The sequence below is a fragment of the Columba livia genome, chromosome 4 (genome assembly GCF_036013475.1).
Source record: "Columba livia isolate bColLiv1 breed racing homer chromosome 4, bColLiv1.pat.W.v2, whole genome shotgun sequence".
Taxonomy (NCBI): domain Eukaryota; kingdom Metazoa; phylum Chordata; class Aves; order Columbiformes; family Columbidae; genus Columba; species Columba livia.
Genome location: NC_088605.1, coordinates 75,845,203 through 75,863,119, shown reverse-complemented (window position 1 = coordinate 75,863,119; position 17,917 = coordinate 75,845,203). Strand labels below are relative to the sequence as shown.

The 17,917-nt window shown below is 39.5% G+C and overlaps 1 protein-coding gene across 25 annotated transcripts in view; it reads left to right on the top strand.

Annotated features, from left to right (window-relative positions):
• PDLIM5 (PDZ and LIM domain 5) overlaps positions 1 to 17,917 on the top strand; it is a 100,757-nt gene that overhangs the window by 47,412 nt on the left and 35,428 nt on the right. For 9 of the 25 annotated variants that reach the window (XM_021288770.2, XM_021288369.2, XM_021288397.2 and 6 more), the window contains exons 4-8: positions 9,074 to 9,116; positions 10,487 to 10,890; positions 14,517 to 14,534; positions 14,826 to 14,998; positions 15,684 to 15,720. In XM_021288770.2, coding sequence (XP_021144445.2) covers positions 9,074 to 9,116; positions 10,487 to 10,890; positions 14,517 to 14,534; positions 14,826 to 14,998; positions 15,684 to 15,720 — 675 coding nt within the window. Of the gene's footprint in view, positions 1 to 9,073; positions 9,117 to 10,486; positions 10,891 to 12,481; positions 12,499 to 14,516; positions 14,535 to 14,825; positions 14,999 to 15,683; positions 15,721 to 16,323; positions 17,345 to 17,917 lie in introns of those variants that run through there. The other 16 variants (XM_021288821.2, XM_021288643.2, XM_065062394.1 and 13 more) reach the window with 9 other exon arrangements.

Here is a 17,917-nt window from a genome sequence, read left to right as displayed (position 1 = left end):
CTGCTCAGCAGCGTGAGCCGCGGTGCTTCCTGCACCCCGGCCAGGGAAACGGAAAAGCCAAAGCTTTCCTTAGAATGCGGTTCTTCCTACCTGCGAATTTGAATAGTACGTGGATAAATTTGAGGGTGAAACTTTCGTCCCTCTCTTCAGAAAATGTGGGGGTTTGTATTTGATATACCTGGGTTGTATGAGGTGCTTAATGGCATTTATTTCAAAACTTTTGAAAGCTGATGTGATCCTCCTCCTGTTGCATCAGTGTTAAGAATGGGAAAAGTGTATTTCTATCTATAGGTACCCTACATCTTGAAATCTGCTTCTGGACAGGCAGCTTACCTGACCCAACGATGCCCAAGTCCATCCTACCTCAGTCCGCTGTGTCATTCCCTTCAAAAACACTCATTATCTCATTGTTTAGGTGCCATGAGTGATGTTACTTGTCTCTATTTACACTTTACTTTTTCAAATACACAATATGCCCCACACCTGTTGTTTTCCTTTGCGAAGCACATCTCTCCCACATGCACAGTTATGATGCTAACTTGCAGGCATTCTTTAATTATAAAAGGGTATGTGATGATCTGTCAAGAGACAGTTGTCTCTAAATGGATTAAAAGCAGCTTACATGGTTTAAAAACGGGCTGTGCCCTTCATATGTTGAAAATAGTCCAAGTTGGCTTGAACTGGCTAAATAATGAGAGTGTTTGGTACCTATGCAGGTAACTGTTTAGTTCATTGATTTCAGACAGTTTTGCACCTCTGTGAATGTGGGATGTAAAGAATATAAACAGCAGCAACAACAAAAAGGTAAATATGTGAACTGGCCAGTGTTGTTAGATAAACTGTTCCTAAGCATCAGCCCACAGGAAAAAGTGAGACACTGTTTAAATAAAACCTGTCCTCTGCTGTGCAAGATCATCTCTCAGCTGTTGAGAATCAAAATTGCAGCGTCCTGACTCATCCATAGGGATTTTACTGCCTCCCTCTAGGAAACACTAGAACGAGAATAAATTAAGGGTTGGCTGTTTGGGAAAGAAATATCTTCCTGAAAGGTAGTGGTAGTATCGTGAAAGTACAGCAGCATAAGGAAGATGGGATTTTTCATAACGGTGGGAAAAACAGGGAGGTTTTCAGGTATACAGGGTTTTCTAGAGGTCTGAAACAAAGCTAAATACAAGCTGAGAGCCGTGGCTGCAAGTTTAACTAGATAGGTATCTGTTACACCACCTAATAGGAAGGTAAGTGGTAGCTGCAGTCAAATGTCTATGAATAGCTGAATTGCACTGTTTTTGAGGCTCTTTTTTCACTCCGTTTTTGAAAAATTACTCCCTTTGAAAAATTCCAGAGTATTGTCAGTAGGAAGTCGTGTCTGTGGCACAGAACCACAAAACCCCATGAGGTAATAAAAACACATATTGTGCCTGTCAGACGTTGCTTGCTTACTTTGGTTTTATAGCTGAAGTCATGTGTGCAGCATTGTGAAAAATCTCAACAGGTTTTGTGCCTGTCAGATGTTTTGCATCAGTGATTAGTTGCCCGCAAAAGCGGTTAATTGCTTCATATGCCACGAGCGTGCTGTGAGTGTTATCCCCAAGTTTTTTGAGCTGAAAAGGCTAAAAGCCGCTTTTTCTAAAGATAGACTGTGGGAAGGGAAAACTCTTTAGTAGCTGGATGGGATTATTATTTTTTCTCTTCTTTCAGAGTTGTAAATAACAGAAGAATTACAGCGCTCTGCTTGATGCACCTTCACTTCATCAGTGTTGGAGTTGCCAGTATAGTTTGTTCTTTGGCCAATGTATTGACTACAGGAATTAACTATTTGAGATTGCTGCTGCTTTTTGTTTTTTCTTGCTTAGCTTTTCCAGTAAATGATGTAATTTCTAGGTACAGCCCTTTCCCATAAAGGTGTGATGAGACCTGTTGGCCAGGCTAACTTGGGGTATTCTAGATACAATAGTTGAGAGCTGCCTTGTAAGACTTCTTCCAAATTGAAGTTGTTAGGTATCTAAAGCTATAGTAGACAGCCGCGTCAAGACATAAATAGCTTTTCTCAGCACGTTAGACCTGCAAGACACACTAAGCCAGTGACTCTAAGTGTATAAACATGAACGATACACAGAAATGATAAAGCAAGGACTGTAGTAGTAAAGCTAACTTCTTCTGGAAAGCAAATGTTCATTAAATTGATCCCGTAATAATTCGGTGATGTGATTTGTGGTCCTTCAGCATTGCTGGCCATGGTGGCCACCACATATAGTGGTGTCAGCCACTATAGTGGGGACAGCCTGGGGGAGCCCCTCCAAACACACCTGCTGGGATGGAGATGGTGCAGGGATGTGCTGGCTGGAGCATCCCTGGGGTTGTCCCCATGGCAACTTGTCACCCAGGCTCTGGGCTTGTGCACCTCAAAGGTGGATGGTGATGGTCTCCCCTTGCTGCTGGGGTGGCATAGCAGGGGCTGGATGGGAGAGAAAATTTGCTTATTTAGTGGTGGATCATGCTCAGGAGTTTGACGAATGCTTAGTGGTGTTCCTGACCTTAATTGGAGATAATCAAAACCATAACGTATCCTATCTTTCCATAACAAGTAAAATAGAACAGTTTGAGTGTCTAAATTGCCAGATTCTTCATTTGAGAGAAAAAAAAATTATATATATATATGTTCTTTGGCATGCACTTAAGCGGGGGGGGGGAATCCCAAATAAGGATATATTGGGGACTGAGGAGCTGTTTGTCATGAATTTCCAGTTAAAATAGATATGACTGCAATTTCAAGCATATTTGGACTGTGTTTTAGAGAAAGGAGGTAATTTAAATATCAGTCACTGTATTGTGGAAAGCACTGGAAAAAATAATTTAGTGTTTAGTGTCAAGTCTCTTAAATTATAACCTAGATTTGAGGACAGACTGAAGTCAGCATGAAGTCAAGCAGTTTGTTGAGGGCTTTGGAGGTCTGACTAGGTCTGCAAGTCATTTAGACTGATGCTTTTCATTAAACTGGCTATTTTTACAAGGCAGCTTGCTGTGCTAGAATTAGTATCTAATAAGCACTTCTAAAGAAAATCAGATGTATATGTTCTGCTTTATTAAAAGCCTGACTATAGTTGTTATGTCTTGTTATTTGCACTTAACTGTAATGTGGATACTGTTACTTGGCAAGACAGCTTTAGGAAGGTTTAAAGAAAATTTAAAAAGTGAGTTTATAACAAGGTGTAACCTGATAGAAATGACTACCACCGCTGAAGGTAGTTTATAAGGAAGTCTTATATACAAGCCAATAGATTTCCTATTTATTGTGAGTAACCAAGCAGTGGCAAGCTGGGATTCCTGCCTACCAAACCTCGTCAGTCAGAGATGCTGAACTCTGTATCACTTGTATATAGGCTGCTCTGTAACTTTTCCAGGACAACCAGCAGTGATGTGCTGTGCAGGATTGTAAAGCACCAGCTGTACTTGGTACTGGGGATGTTTTACATTTTTTGGGCTCTGGGCAGATGTGGGCAGATGTTCTCCCCAATCCAGTGCTGTTCATATACATGGGCTCTCCAGGTTTCTAACCCTTATTCCTTCATGGGAGCGAGAAGCAGGTTTCTAAGTCTCTGGGCAGTCAGAAGGTGAGTGAGATAAATTCTGTGGTATTTTTTTTCATAGCGTTTTGTTTGGTTTTTGGTTTTTCTTTAATAGAATAAAATATTATCTGCCTGCACTTAAACTCTCTTTAAAAATGCATTCGGTAGGGTTGCCACAGACCACAGGAATGAGACTATGAGCAGTGGTTGCCTTTGGGAGGTCTTGAAAACAACTAATCCTTTGTGGGTAGGAATACCAAAGCAGAGGGCAGCTTGTTTCTCTCCTAAAATGTCAGCACTGTTGATTTTAACACATAACGATGAAGTCCCAAACCTTATTTAAATTTAAGAGAGGGGACCTGTGTTTGGCTTGGCCAACTATCAAATGGCCAGTAAAGCAAGAACATAATTTGTCTTGCTTTTACCTGACCTAGTGCCTCATTGTAATCTCATGTGCTGAGGGAGTGCATGGGGTGAGGATGTAAAGGTATTATATAGTGCGTAGCAAATGTAAAAAGCTGACATGCACAGTTTATTCTCCCCCTTTAAACTTACTGAGAATGTAGAATCTGTTGAGAGCAGCTCACAAGCTAATATTCCCAGGCTAAATATAATGAAGTAGGGTGTTCAGTGTTATCTCAAGGTACTATTTTGTCGAGAAATAGATACTGCTATTCTTGGGATGCTCCATTAAATATACCTCATTAAGGGATGTGAAGCCCAAAAGTTATATAAAGTGGTTCATGTGACTGAAGAGATTCCTTTTCTGGGATTTCACATACAAATGGAGCATCCACAGAAACTCTCTTCAGTATTTTGTTAATGCTGAGACAACTGTGTCTTATACTATTTGTATTTTAATGTTTGAATTATTATGAGATTACAGCCTGTATTTTGTAGGGCAAGAGGAGAAAGAATACATCTTTAGTGTAAGAATTGGTTTTCAGAATGAGATGTTGCTACCAGGACTCCTTGAGATGGATGCCTGGTATCTGAGATACCATTATGCATCACATCTTGCCTGGGGCAGTGTGGATATTTCTACCAAACTGTGAGAAATGGAGTTGTGTGTTATATTAGTGTATGTAAGGCAACCATTTCTGGTGATGTATGAGTTCCAACGAGAAGCGAGCTTAAAAATGTTTATGCTTTTCTATTGTTGCGGGCCAGAGTGGGGTTGGTAGGAAATGAATTACGTCTGGGACAGAGAAAAGGCTTGGGTCTAAGGAAGAAAGAAATATATTTGGACTGCTCTTTTTTTCTGTACTTTAAATCACATCTGCTTTTGTTTTTGTTCAGATAACCCCTGGTGAAAGTCATGGCCTGTTATATATGTTAAACGTTTTCTGCTTGTCGTCTTTTTTCATGAGTTGGCTAATTTATGAAAAGCAAATGCATTTAGCTTTCTGCCCTGTCAACTGACAAGCTCTCTAGAAGTAGTGAAGCGAACCAGCAGAACTGCAGATTGCAATGGCAAAACTGCTAAAAGATCAGATTTTTGGAAGGAAGATCTGACCAGTGGCTTTTCAGAGCTCTAATACCAGCTGCCAAAACCTGTATTTGGCTTGATCAGCTGGGAAAAAGGAGTTTTGAAAATGAGGGAGGTGGAGCAGAGGCAGAATCTTCCTTTCTTCCTTCTTCCTATTAGAAAGGTCCAGTTCAGAACGACAAATACAAATTTGTGGCAATTCTTCCAGCCTTGAATTTGTTGGGTGGACTTTGCCATGTTGGACTCGATGACCTTAAAGATCTTTTTTAACTGAAAAGGTTCTATGATGGTCTTGGAGCTTCTTGTTGTATCTCACACCAGAGTTTATGAGCAGTCCTTTAAGTTACAGAGATACAAAAACAAGTTTTCCATTGTGTTTGGCATCTGCTTTTAAAGTAATGAATATAATATAGTCCCTTTAATGAGGGGCAATAGGACTTGGGGATGGTGGCACTTTAACTGGGGTTCAGAGGAGAGACAACTCTGACATGTCTCTTGGATTTTAAGTTCAATGAAGCTTTAGGAATTTCTTGGCTGGGGATTTGGTCCTGGTTTTGTGGTTATACACACAGGACAGCTGAGACTTGCCCAAAAATTCATGCTTTGAATCGAATTTACTTCCGTAATGTTAATTATTGGGATTACAGTGTTTTCATTATGATCAGTCTTTGGAGATTTTGTGTGAAATTGTACTCATTGCAGAAACATGAAATACTATAGCTTTAGCTTTAATAATGGGTTTTTCCAGTTGTTTGTAATCATAAAAGGGTTCTATTGAATTACTTGTGTCTTTTTTTTAATGGGTGGCGTTCTTGGAATGAATAAAAGGAGAATTTAAAGAATGAACACTTTTTGCTGGGCATATTGCTTCCAGCAAAGAGCACACTAATTCAGTTTCCTAATAAGGCAATGCTAGAAGTTGGAATGTTTTGAATTGCATTAAGTGTCATGAAAAGTATTCATCGGAGAGGAACGGCTTGTGGTATGTTTAGAGAGCAAATTTGATCATGTTGGGTTGAAATGAGCTGTTTACACAGGCTAAATATAGCTTTTTTTTTTTTCCCAGAAAGAAAAATGACTTTGATGTAGAAGCCTGTGCAAAAACTGAGTGCTTTCATTTTCAGGATTAGGCTGTCAGAAAGTGACGGCTGCTGCTCCTCTTCTTGTTGTCTATAATAATTCATATAAAGCTCGGAACTGTAACCATTTGCCAAGGCCCTTTGTATGAGTTGTTTATAATAAGCATTTATACCAGGCTTTTATGTCTTTGCTTTATTTGTATGTTATTGAAAAAATATTACACAAACTAATATGCTGAACTGCTAACTTTAAATCATTCAGAAAATATTCTGTTTCCAGCCATCCTGCTTTTCTAGTAAATAGTAACAAGGCAAGTGTGTCATCATGTTTTAAAAGCTTTCAGTTATTCAACGTGACCAAACCAGCATGAAGCCCTAATGTGTTTAATTGCTAGGTGGCAAGTAAAGTGCTAACAGCTAAGAAAATGTACAAGGTTCTGCAGTTTAATCTGTTTTTTTTTTTCTGCCGTGCAATTTGGTAGCATCTATCAAAGTCCAAAGAGAAATAGCCCCGGAGGAAGTATTTTCTTAAATGTATGTGTTGGACACGTTTTGCATTTGTTTTTGCACTGTCTTGTCTAACCACTGTGCATTCTTCACATTCAGATCTTGGTGAATCAGTTTGCTGGGTGAGCATTTTCTTTATATAATATGGGATAAATCACAGATCTCAGTCTGATTATGGTCTGAAGTCAACAGGGCCAAGTTAAACTGTTTGAAGTATGTCTGGGACACGCAAATTTATATCCCTGTTTCAAATATGTTTGGGGGAAATGAAGCAATGTTATGCTGGTTGATTCCAGTGTTACAGAAGAACATTGGGAACATTTTGGTTATCAAGCCTTTTTTTCATGCTTTCTTTTCCCTTCATATGACACTTTTGAAGATGAGTTTTGAAGAGTTATTTCTTCAGATCATCTGGAAATAGTGGTTTGAAATAATTTTTGCTCAGTGCTGTACTGATGTATGCAGACCAATCTCATCCATTGTAAACTCGTATTTGATTATTGTATAAAAACAAAAAATCTAAGTATGTTCCTTTTATGAGACTGAAATGTCAAGGTCCAGCATCATTAGCAGAGAGAAGTGTTTTTCTCAAGCATAAAATATGGTACTTGAATAATGAATGTCTTTCTAGATCTTAATGTTAGATCAACTTAATAAATACACAAAACATTCTAAGTTACTTTATTGAAAATGTATACCAAAGATACAGAGCGAGATTAAAGTTTCCTACCAACTCTGGTCTTAAAAAGTAAAGATTTCCATATGTGTTGGCATTGTTTTCCTCTTCTTGTTGCCTTTGTTGATGCAAATTGACAAGTCTGCAATTAGGAGTGATTAATGATGCTCCCCATTGTTTGGCTGGGGGTTGGGCTTGGTGGGAAAGAGGAGGAGGGACCTGGTCCTCAAAGGGGACAAAACTCTCGCTCTGGTGATGGGGACATAATGTGTATCAGCAGATGGTGAAGGCGAAGTGCAGAAGAGGAGCTTTTCATGCAATGGTGTCATGTGTTTGGGTTTTTTTCTTCCTTTTTTTTTTTTCTGCTGACGTTGCATGTGGATTATATGCATCTCTCTTTTTGTTAGTTACTGAATCTGCTGTTGCTGGAATGCGATGAGCTCTGAGGCCCAAATGGCTTTGAGAGGAGGAATGAACGTTTTGAATGTAATCATTAAATAAAGTGGGGGGAGAGAGGAAAAAACATAAAGGAAAATTAAAAAGAAAGGAGTTGTTAAATGGACCAAGTGTGCCTAATTCAAATCTAGCTCTCCGTGGCTGAAACAGAAAAGATGTTTTATACAATCAAGATGTTTTAAGTTGTAGCCTCCATTAGTTCATCTCCATTTAAACACAACCTTTCCTCCCCAGCGAGTTATCTTTTGGAAATGAGAATCCAGCTTCAGTTCAAAACCCTGTTTCGAAGATTTGTCAGAAATCGGGGTTGTGTGATTTGTGGGCAGGGTGTGATTGCTGGTTCTCGGATCATTAAGCTTTTCCAAGCAGCTCCCAAACAAGGCTAGAAAGGATGTGAAATGTGCCAGGAAGCTGCTTTTCTATCGAAAAGCACAAAAAGGCTCAGTGTATGAGCAGCAATATTTGCAGGCAAAATGTTAGTGTGTCAGACTTGTCAGATTGTTTTTCCAAGTGTTTTGTGGGGGTTTTTGTTGTTTTTTGTGGTTTTGTTGTTGTTTTATTTTGTGTATTTTTGCATATAAGTACATCGAATGTGATGCCTTTACCTGTAGCATGTTGCCAGTTCGCTTTAGGTATAACAAAATCTGACAATTCTTTATCTTCTTCATGCTTTCCTTTGTGACACTTCCTTCCCTTCCCACCACCCCATAGTAGTTTCAATGCACCCAATGTTTGGAAGGAATTTTATTGCCATCTACTGTGGACTTCAAGCGTCATTAATGTTACCTTTGAAGATCAAAGACTGCAAAATATTGTTGTATTATTTAACTTTCTGGGTCCTTCAGAAGGATTCTTGTTGTAGCTCTAACAGGAAGCTTTCTGTTTTAAGACTGAATAAATGTTATGTGCTATTTAAAATGCGATTTATCTGACCAGAGCTTTTGAGTTACATGACATAGTTTCTTATGAAAAAAATTGAAAACAACAAGCAAATTGGAGCTGAAACGTCTTAACTGGTGATATGGTATTCTGAATTTATTCATCAAATAGTACTTGATGATAGATGCTGGAGTTCCTAACATTGTATTTGTATAAATTCATCCAGTTTGTTTTTGCCTTTTTCTTGTATTAACAACACTATTGTAGGTTTCACTTGGATACTTCTTGTTTCCTTTAGAGGAAACAAAGTGAAATATTTTGTGTTATCTGTAGGTGAAGATGGTGAGTTGAAATAGGGAAATGCTTAAACATTAGATAACTTGGTTTTTACAATTCTGTGTTTGTTTTTTTCCTCTTCCAGAGTGGCTACTGTACAAAAACCTGATCTTATTCATGTACCGAAGGTATGTTCATCATCACAACCAAAAGATGCAGCATGTGGCACTAACTGTTACCCATCTATCAAACCCTGTTGTTGATATGCACTGTCATCCAAACTTTCCTTTCAATACAACGTGCTTGATTTCCATGTGTTATATTCAGAGTACTGCAGAATATTTGAGTGACTTTTTTTTTCTTCCCTCTTCCCCGAAAGAAAATTAGAGACCTGGCAAATTATTATCCACACAAAAAAGCGAATTAATGTTATCTTCCAACTCTTGGTACATTTGTTTTTTTAGAAAGACATTGCTGAAGTTTTTCTTCTATCCCTACAAGAGAAACAATAGCTGTATGGGGTTTTTTGTGGTGCTGTTGTTTTTACTGTGTATTTTTGTTTTCTTTTTAATGAGCACTGAAATCTTCCTGTGTATTTGAAAGAAGCTTATCTAAATATTGGAGATTCAGAGAGCAACTCCCCTTGTTTTCCTTAGAACCCCAAGGAATTATGTATTCTTGGGTTCTTCTAACATTATGTTCTCAAGCAATAGTTTCAACTCCCTCTTTTTTTTTTTAAGAAGGCTTTTTGCAAACCTGAAAATGCTTAAAAATGACCTGTACTTAAAAATAGGTCACATATTAAAGGTCTTTTTCAACCAAAGTGATTCTATGAGTCTATATAGTATATTACAGCTCTGTTGACAGTGATTTGAAAGGCTCCCATCATTTGGGAACCACAATATTAGAACACAGCTCCCAGGGGGAGGAGGGGGCAGAAAAAATACACAACAGGTTTTTCTGAGTGTTTTGACCTGACAAGGTTATATGAAGACGTTAGTGCACATCAGTGCAAATGGAAAAGTTCAGAGTCCCCAAGCACTGGCCTCTAATAAATGAGTTCCAGGGCTCTGGTTCTGCTCTTAAGAGCTGTATCAACAGACCAGTGTATACAGCGTGTGTGTAATATACACGTGCACATGCCATTGGTGTGTGGAGAATGTGAATATCTTGAGTTGGGTTTGAGAGTTGGAATGTGGATTTTTATAAAGAGCACTAATTTTTTCCACATGAGTTACCCTGTGGGCTTTGCAGCAGAGTGGTTCTTCAGTTTGTCATAAATCTGATTTGTGGGGTGTCTGTTTTGGATATGATGAGAAGAGTTATTGGCATGGGATTTCATATTGATTGTGCATGCATCGATCATTCTCTTTCCTAAAATGCATGGCTCATTTTAATTTAATTTTCCATATATTTCATGGCCGCAGTCTCGGTAAAGCTTGCTTCTGTGCTTTGCTTCATGCTAGGCGGGTTATCTCCTCTGCAAGCAGCCAAAATACCTGCATGCGTTTGGTGTGGTTTTGTGTGTTTCTTTTTTGTTGTTTTCGTCTCGCAATAGGGAGAACCCGCAGAAGTAGTTAAGCCTGTGCCCATTGCCTCTGCTGTCGCGCCCAAAGCCACTGCCACAGCCAGCGTGGCTTACAATAAAACACCGAGGCCGTTTGGAGCCGTAACCACCTCCAAAGTCACCTCCATCCCATCACCATCCTCCGCCTTCACCCCGGCCCAGGCGGCGGCTCCATCCCATACATCTGCCGCCCCGGCCCCGTTTGCTGCTCCCGGACTGCATGTTAATACCAAGCCTAACGCTGAGCAGCGGCCGCCGAGCGCTGCTAAACCTGCAGTTAATATCCCACGGCAGCCCGGTGCGCCACACAATGCCGGTGACGGCGCCCAGGATGTATCTGAGGGGCCACGACGAGGATTCAGAGAGAACCAGGGGGAGAGTAAACAGCAAAATGGGTAGGTGGGATTTATTATACCTTTTTTTGCTGTGGGGGTCTTTCCTCACAGGAAAAAAGCTGGGCTTGTTTAAGGGCTTAGTAAAACGCAGCTTGGAGGAATCGTTCAAGCCTCAGAAGCGAATCTCTGAGGAAGAATTCGCATCTTAAAAGGGATGCTTTGAATGGCCAAGCCAGGCTTTTGGTGGTGATTCTTTTCTCAGGAGTGAAATTACATCAGTTTATGGGGTGTCACAGCTAAACTGAATCAGACCACAAAACACTTCGTGATGGGTTGTATCACGACGTGTTCTGGACCTTACAACAAGCCCAGTATTAATTCCAATGTCCGTGTCTCACTGCGTATTGTGACCCCCCAATACTGAAAGCAGCAGGCACTCAAAAATGCAGAGTGGTCCGTCGAGAACGATCAGCATGTGTTGCAATGGCCAGGAATGAGATGATCAGAAAAACCAGAAGGGTTGAGCGGTGGTTACTATTTCCCATCCCTCCAAGGAAGGGACTGGAGGAATAGTCCTAGTGCCTCTCTCTGATACTTTCTCTGTATATTTAGTGTATGAAGAACCCTACAGAAAGTCAAACGTCCATGTCAACTAAAATACAGAATAAATCGCAGATTCAGTTGAGCTTCTCATGGGAGAAAAGAGACTTCTTTAGGTACCTATTCCCTTTATATTGCAGTACGAATAATTTCCATATGTGGACTCATATAATGCAGTCCATATGCATTTTATATCACACTGTTTTCGTGGTAACTTCCAGCCCATTTTTAAACAGCTGATGGCAGGAGTCCACACTGGACAGAAGGATGAAATCGAGAGATCCCAAGGACTCGCTTGGTGCTGGTAGACTTGTTGAACACACTTTGGCAAACTGTCTCTATCTTTCCAGGAATGCAAGCGCCAAGAGCCCCTAAGGTGGTTGTTTTGGTCTGCTGCTACGCTTAGTTATACTTAGAAAAACTACGTTTCTGCAATGATGTTTAACTATCTCCCAATTTAAAATGGATTCGGTAACATTTATGAAATATCAAGACACTGAAGTTTGGAATAATTGATCTGTGTGAAATAAATTCCATTTTGCTTCTGTGTTTTGTTTTAGCGAAAAAGAAAAAGGCAACTTCAGTCTTTTAAATAGATAGTGCTGCTGAGCAAATGCAGTTCTTCAGACATGGACCTTGTTGTACTCAATTTCCTCCCTTCTTACTGGCTCCTCTGAAACCACATTCAGATGTAAGCTATTGCCATCACCTCAGGATGGGGAAGAAAGTTTATTTTTCCCTTGTTTAGTCCTGGCTTAGGGAGAAAGTGATATACCTTTGCTAGGCTGTGTGCAGTTACACTTTTTATCAAGATCTTCTTGCCAACTCTTGCATGGAAATGTGCCTGCTGCTTAAAACAGGTAAGATATCCGCAGACTCCACTCAGTTTAAGCTCAGCCGGGCTAAATTTTTCCCTTTTAGGTTCTCTTGATGATTGTAAGCTTGACTTACATGATGTATGGCTTTACCAGAGCTTGGATTTGGAATCTCCTGTAATATTTCAAGAAGCAAAGAATGTATTAATACATCAAACACTTTTTTTCCCTTGCAGATAACAAGAGTGACAAAGTTAGTATCGACAGCACTGGAGTTGAATTATGGTCTTTTTTCCGGTTGGAATAACCAGCATGTATTCTTATTTTGCAAAATTAGAACTCTTACAGAGTTTTATATTGAAATTTTGCAAAAAAGCTTCAGCTTTTCTCAGTAACTTCTTGGTGTAGTAAATGGTTTTTGTCTGCATTGGACATGATGTGATCCTGCTTTTCATTGTGTTAAGTTTTGCAGCTTTTTTTCTTATTCCACAAAACATTTGTGTGGTGTTTGTGTGTACTGATAAACTTTCAGAGCGCCTACGGCTAATTTGTGTTAGTAATACAACTAGTGAATGGTGAAATACAGTATAAAAGCAAAAAATAAACCGTTTGAGGACTGTGGAATGAAGGGCCAGATACTGAATTAATTCAACAATGATAAAGAGGAACATCCATATACTGTGATTTGTATGTGTTGAGGATTACAAATGTGATTGAGGTTTTATTGTCTTTTTGCCCCTTGCCTCAAAGTTGAGTTAAGGGAAAGACTTTCTCATTGAATTTTCCTTTGTCTCTGGCACCACCTTGTGGCCTCAATGGGTCATTACTCGTAGACTCTTAAGCCTTAAAAAAATAAGCGGTAGGATCCACAAGAGAAGTCAGCAGGATGTTTCCTTTATAACACCACTTTCAACAAATGTGGGGGGACTACTGATTTCACTGTGGTAGCTGCTAGAATGCAGTCAACTGCATGTCAACAATTCCATTTCCACGTAATTCCACACCTTTAATTACTGCTTTAATTTTCAGATTTTGTTTTTGCTATTAACCATTTTGATGCATTACTTTATTTTTCTCTCTACTACTTGTGCTCCATCCTGGGAATAGCAGAGCCTTTTGTTTCTTTACCCCTTTCTCTTTTAGTAACCTTAATATGTGATACACGTAGTTCACTAATGCTGTGTGTCAGTAAGTTCAATTGTTTGCTATAATTTTGTGTGATACCTTTCACATCATTCTTTCAAGTATTAAGTATTCTTTTAATCTTAAGTATTTACTAATGTATTCCACTGAATGGGCATAATTCTCACTTGTTGACAATTAATAATTTCCATCATTCTCATTCATCTTTTCTACCCTTCTTTACCGGAAATACTTTGGGCGTTAAAAATACAGTGTCAAATTAGTGGCAAAAATAGAAGTGACTTTTGAAATTATGATGTTTGTTTGTTTTAGTATTACAATTTTTACATCTTAGGAGCTAGTTTCATGCAGTTAATCTCCTGTAAATTATGTCAATGTACTTTTAGAGAGTATTAAAGATTAATGCTTTGGGGTAACAAATGTAGAATTTAGGAGTTATATAGTTGTATATATAGACATAGTGTTAATCTTCTGTTCTGTTTTCCTAATCTGATCAGTGCCATTACATGTTATTTACATCAGTTACTGAAAGCAAAGCTTTATAATCCTGTATTCTTGCAGGTTGGCTGGTGCAGGGATTGATAAGAGCACGTAGGTTACAGTGGGGAAAATTTCCAGATGAAAGGATCACCCAGTTTTTTGACTTTCAGATAGGATATCGAGCATCAGTATCTCCATGGGATGCTCCAGAGTGTTGGTACCTGTGATATTTTGGATGGCCTGGTTCCGATCTAAAAGGCTTGGCGGGTACTAGGTGGCCTTAGTGCACAGTCTGTGCTTTGCCTCCTGCGAACCAAGGGCAGAATTTGCTGCTGGACACCAGCTCCCAACTAAGCAGACTGCCCTGCTTTACCAAAGCAAATTCTGTTCTCATCCCTGTAAGGAAATCACCACGAGTTTAACTGAAGTTTAAGTAGGGGAGATCTGTGCTGTGGTTTCGGTAGCAGAATGAGAATATCGCCATTAGTTGGATTTCAATGCCCCTTTTTCCCTCAAAACTAATTCAACAGAACAACTAGTTGTACTTTTGTTCCAGCTTTCTGACTTTCTTTCTTGTTTCTTCTTTTCTTCTTTGTCTGTTTATGCTGGGAAACCTCTCTCTTGCTGTCTCACTCTGTCATCTCCAAGGAAAAACCCACCCAAACGGTAAAGGTTTTAAAGTGCAAATGTCTTTAATACTGTCTTACACTGTTTCAAATGTTCTAACACTGAAACATGGAAAGATACATCATCGTGTTAATTACAAAGCTGTGTTTGGTTCAGAGAACTGAATCAGGTGTGCCAGTAGAGCTCAGCCTTGCACATCTGCATCCAAACACAGAAGCTGCCTTTAAATGCTGTGAAAAGTCCCAATTCTGCCTGTGATTTTTGTAGCTGCCACAGCCCAGGTGGTCTCCAAAGCCTTTTGCTTACCGCTGTCTCCTCTCCTCACCACAGCCCCCCGCGGAAGCACATTGTGGATACCTACACGGAGTTCTACCACACGCCCACCCACAGCGATGCCAGCAAGAAGCGGCTGATTGAAGACACCGAAGACTGGCACCCCCGGACTGGCACCACCCAGTCCCGCTCCTTCCGCATCCTGGCCCAGATCACCGGCACCGATCACAGTGAGTTGTTTGATTTAAACAAAATTCAAGTATTGGCCTTGGGCAGATGGGTGTTTCTAAAATTTTGGAGGGAGAGGGGAATAGTAAAAGGGTTTGGTCCCATCTCCTGGATAATAAATCTAGTAGGCAGAATTTTGGTGAGCTCTCTAAAAGTTTGAGAAGGCTATAGGAGGGAAATATTTTTGTAGAACTTCCACAATTATTAAATAGTTCAGGATGTATGCGTTACAGAGTCACAGAATGTCAGGGGTTGGAAGGGACCTGGAAAGCTCATGCAGTGCAATCCCCCCATGGAGCAGGAACACCCAGATGAGGTTACACAGGAAGGTGTCCAGGCGGGTTGGAATGTCTGCAGAGAAGGAGACTCCACAACCCCCCTGGGCAGCCTGGGCCAGGTTCTGGCACCCTCACTGAGAAGAAGTTTCTTCTCAAATTTAAGTGGAACCTCTTAAGTTCCAGTTTAAACCTGTTGCCCCTTGTCCTATCACTGGTTGTCACAGAGAAGAGCCTGGCTCCATCCTCCTGACACTCCCCCTTTATATATTTATAAACATTAATGAGATCACCCCTCCACCTTACTGGACATTATTCTTGATCGAGTAAAAAATTAATACATTCTGCATAAATCTTAAATCAGTGTCCTTAATGCCTTAGAAAATTAAAAGAAAAATCTGTTTTCTTTCAGTGAAAGAACCTGAACATGAAGGTGCAAAGAAGACTAAGTGAGTTGATGTTTTACATTTTTATTACCTTGCGTTATACTTTGCATGTCTTAATTCTTAACTGATAGTGTTTGCATTTGTGTGACATCCGAGTGTTTTTAAAAGGTTGCTTCTTTTTTTGCCTTCTACTTCAGCATGTAAAAATCAAGGTCTTTTTCTGCACAGACTGACCTTTTAAAAATCTATTGGTGCAGTCCAATATTAATATTTGTGCAGGAGTTCCAGATATTCCATAAACCTGGACTGGTTTGGCTTTCTGTACAAGGTCAGCTTGTTGACGTGTTTTCCTCAATCTAACCAGGCATTTTTTGTGCGTGAGCGTGGGTCAGATTGCCAGGCATGGAAAGTATTTGTGTTCTGGGCTGTGAATGAGGGTCAGCGCTCTCCTTGCTTTGGGATAAGTGGTGTTGAAAGTGAGGACCGACCAGTGGCTAAATTTTAATGGTTCTTGCAGTCAGTGGGAGATTTTCTACTGGCTTTGGCTGATCCAAGTTTTTGAGAGAAAGGAAGGCAATGTGCATGGAGATTGCATGTTCTCTTGTGAAACTGCTTAAGACAATCTTTCTTTCTTTCTTATTTCTCTTCTGTCACTTCTTTCCACAGGGAAAAGGTTCCCATCCACGTCTTTAGCCCCAAATATACAAAATTACGTGACTGGCACCATGAAGTCTCAGCACGTGTTCTTAATGTCCAGTGATTTGACCCAAGTTACAAAAGCAAAATACAAACACTTCTTTCCTTTCTTCTTTCCATCTGCTTTGCAAAAAATAATAATAATAATTGAAAAAAAAAATCAAAAAAAGAACCTATTTCACTAGCCTTACTGCAAGAGAAATTCTTAGCCTTTTCTATACTTTTCTAACACTTTCCTACTGATGTGTAAAGAATGAGATGAAAATGTTTTTGTGCTAATAATCACTAGTTGACAAAAATAATACATATTTAAACCAGCACAACTTGGGTGACTGAACCTCCCAACTTGATGGAGGAGATGGCTGTTGCAGTTCTTTTTTTTTGCCTTAAAGGAGTCATTTACGTTGCTGAGTTTGACTTACTGTAGGTTGCTAGAAAGCAGAAAGTTATGAACAAAAGAATGTGAAATTGTATTACTTTGATTTTGGGGCTGGGGGAAGAAGACAAAGAGGGATTGTATGCGCTTATTTCAAACTATTGTACTTAGTGATTATCTTGGTTTTCACTAGATTTTCAGCAAGTCAATTTTAGAGTGGTTGTAAATGTTTTACCAAGTAGAGCAAGAAGACGGACTGCTTTTAAGCAAATAAAAAAAGTAAATTAAAAAAAAACCTCTGATGCTGCGAATAGAAATACAAGCTCAATATAAAGATTCTGCTGCTTAAACTAGTAATATGTTCATACTGTGGAAAACTTTGAGCAGAATGTTGCTGTGTACCTGTAAGAGCTTCAACACATCCTCTAACAAGAGCAAGATAAGACAGTAATATTTATTTATTTCAGAGTGAAGCTCATAGGCTTTCTTGTGTTTATAAAAGCTTCATGGCCCTATGGTTCTCCTGTAAAATAATGTATTATAGTAGCTACACATTCATTAATTTATGCTTTCTGAAGCTTGAAGAGTATTTTAATAAAAGTTGCTTTTGTCTTAGCTCTGTCTGTTTTTCTTTTGAGTCTCTCCGACTCCTCGAGTTGTCTTCTCATCCTTGGAGCTGTAATTTCCTTGCACCTTCACAGATTATAGTAAGAGGAACAATTAAATCCCTGGTCCTCAGGAGAAGCAATCTAAATTGTGCAAAACTATCACAGTAGTAGAGTTTCTGGTCATATTAAAAACGGGGTATATGTTTGCTGTGCAGAAATCAATAAAATTATTTATTTTTGTGGGGGCTACAGAAGTAAGAATCCTACTAAGTAAATCTCTTGGCTTTTGTACTGCTTATTGAATCGGAGACGTTTCAGCCCAGCAATTCAAAGATGAATTGCAATGTACATATAAAAACCTGATCTTTCATAATTGCTCAATGAGAACCGTTGTGATCGGCTTGTAGTTTGTGGTGAAATTAGTCCCATGAACACATCGATATCCCCTGCAAATGCTTCTGCAGACTTGGGGGGGTTGTTTTTTCGTATATTGCACAACTTGGAGAACTGAAAGGAATAGAGGCCTTTGGAAGCATTTTAAGCTTGTGTTTCCTTTTCAGATGGTTTGTACTGCTGTGCA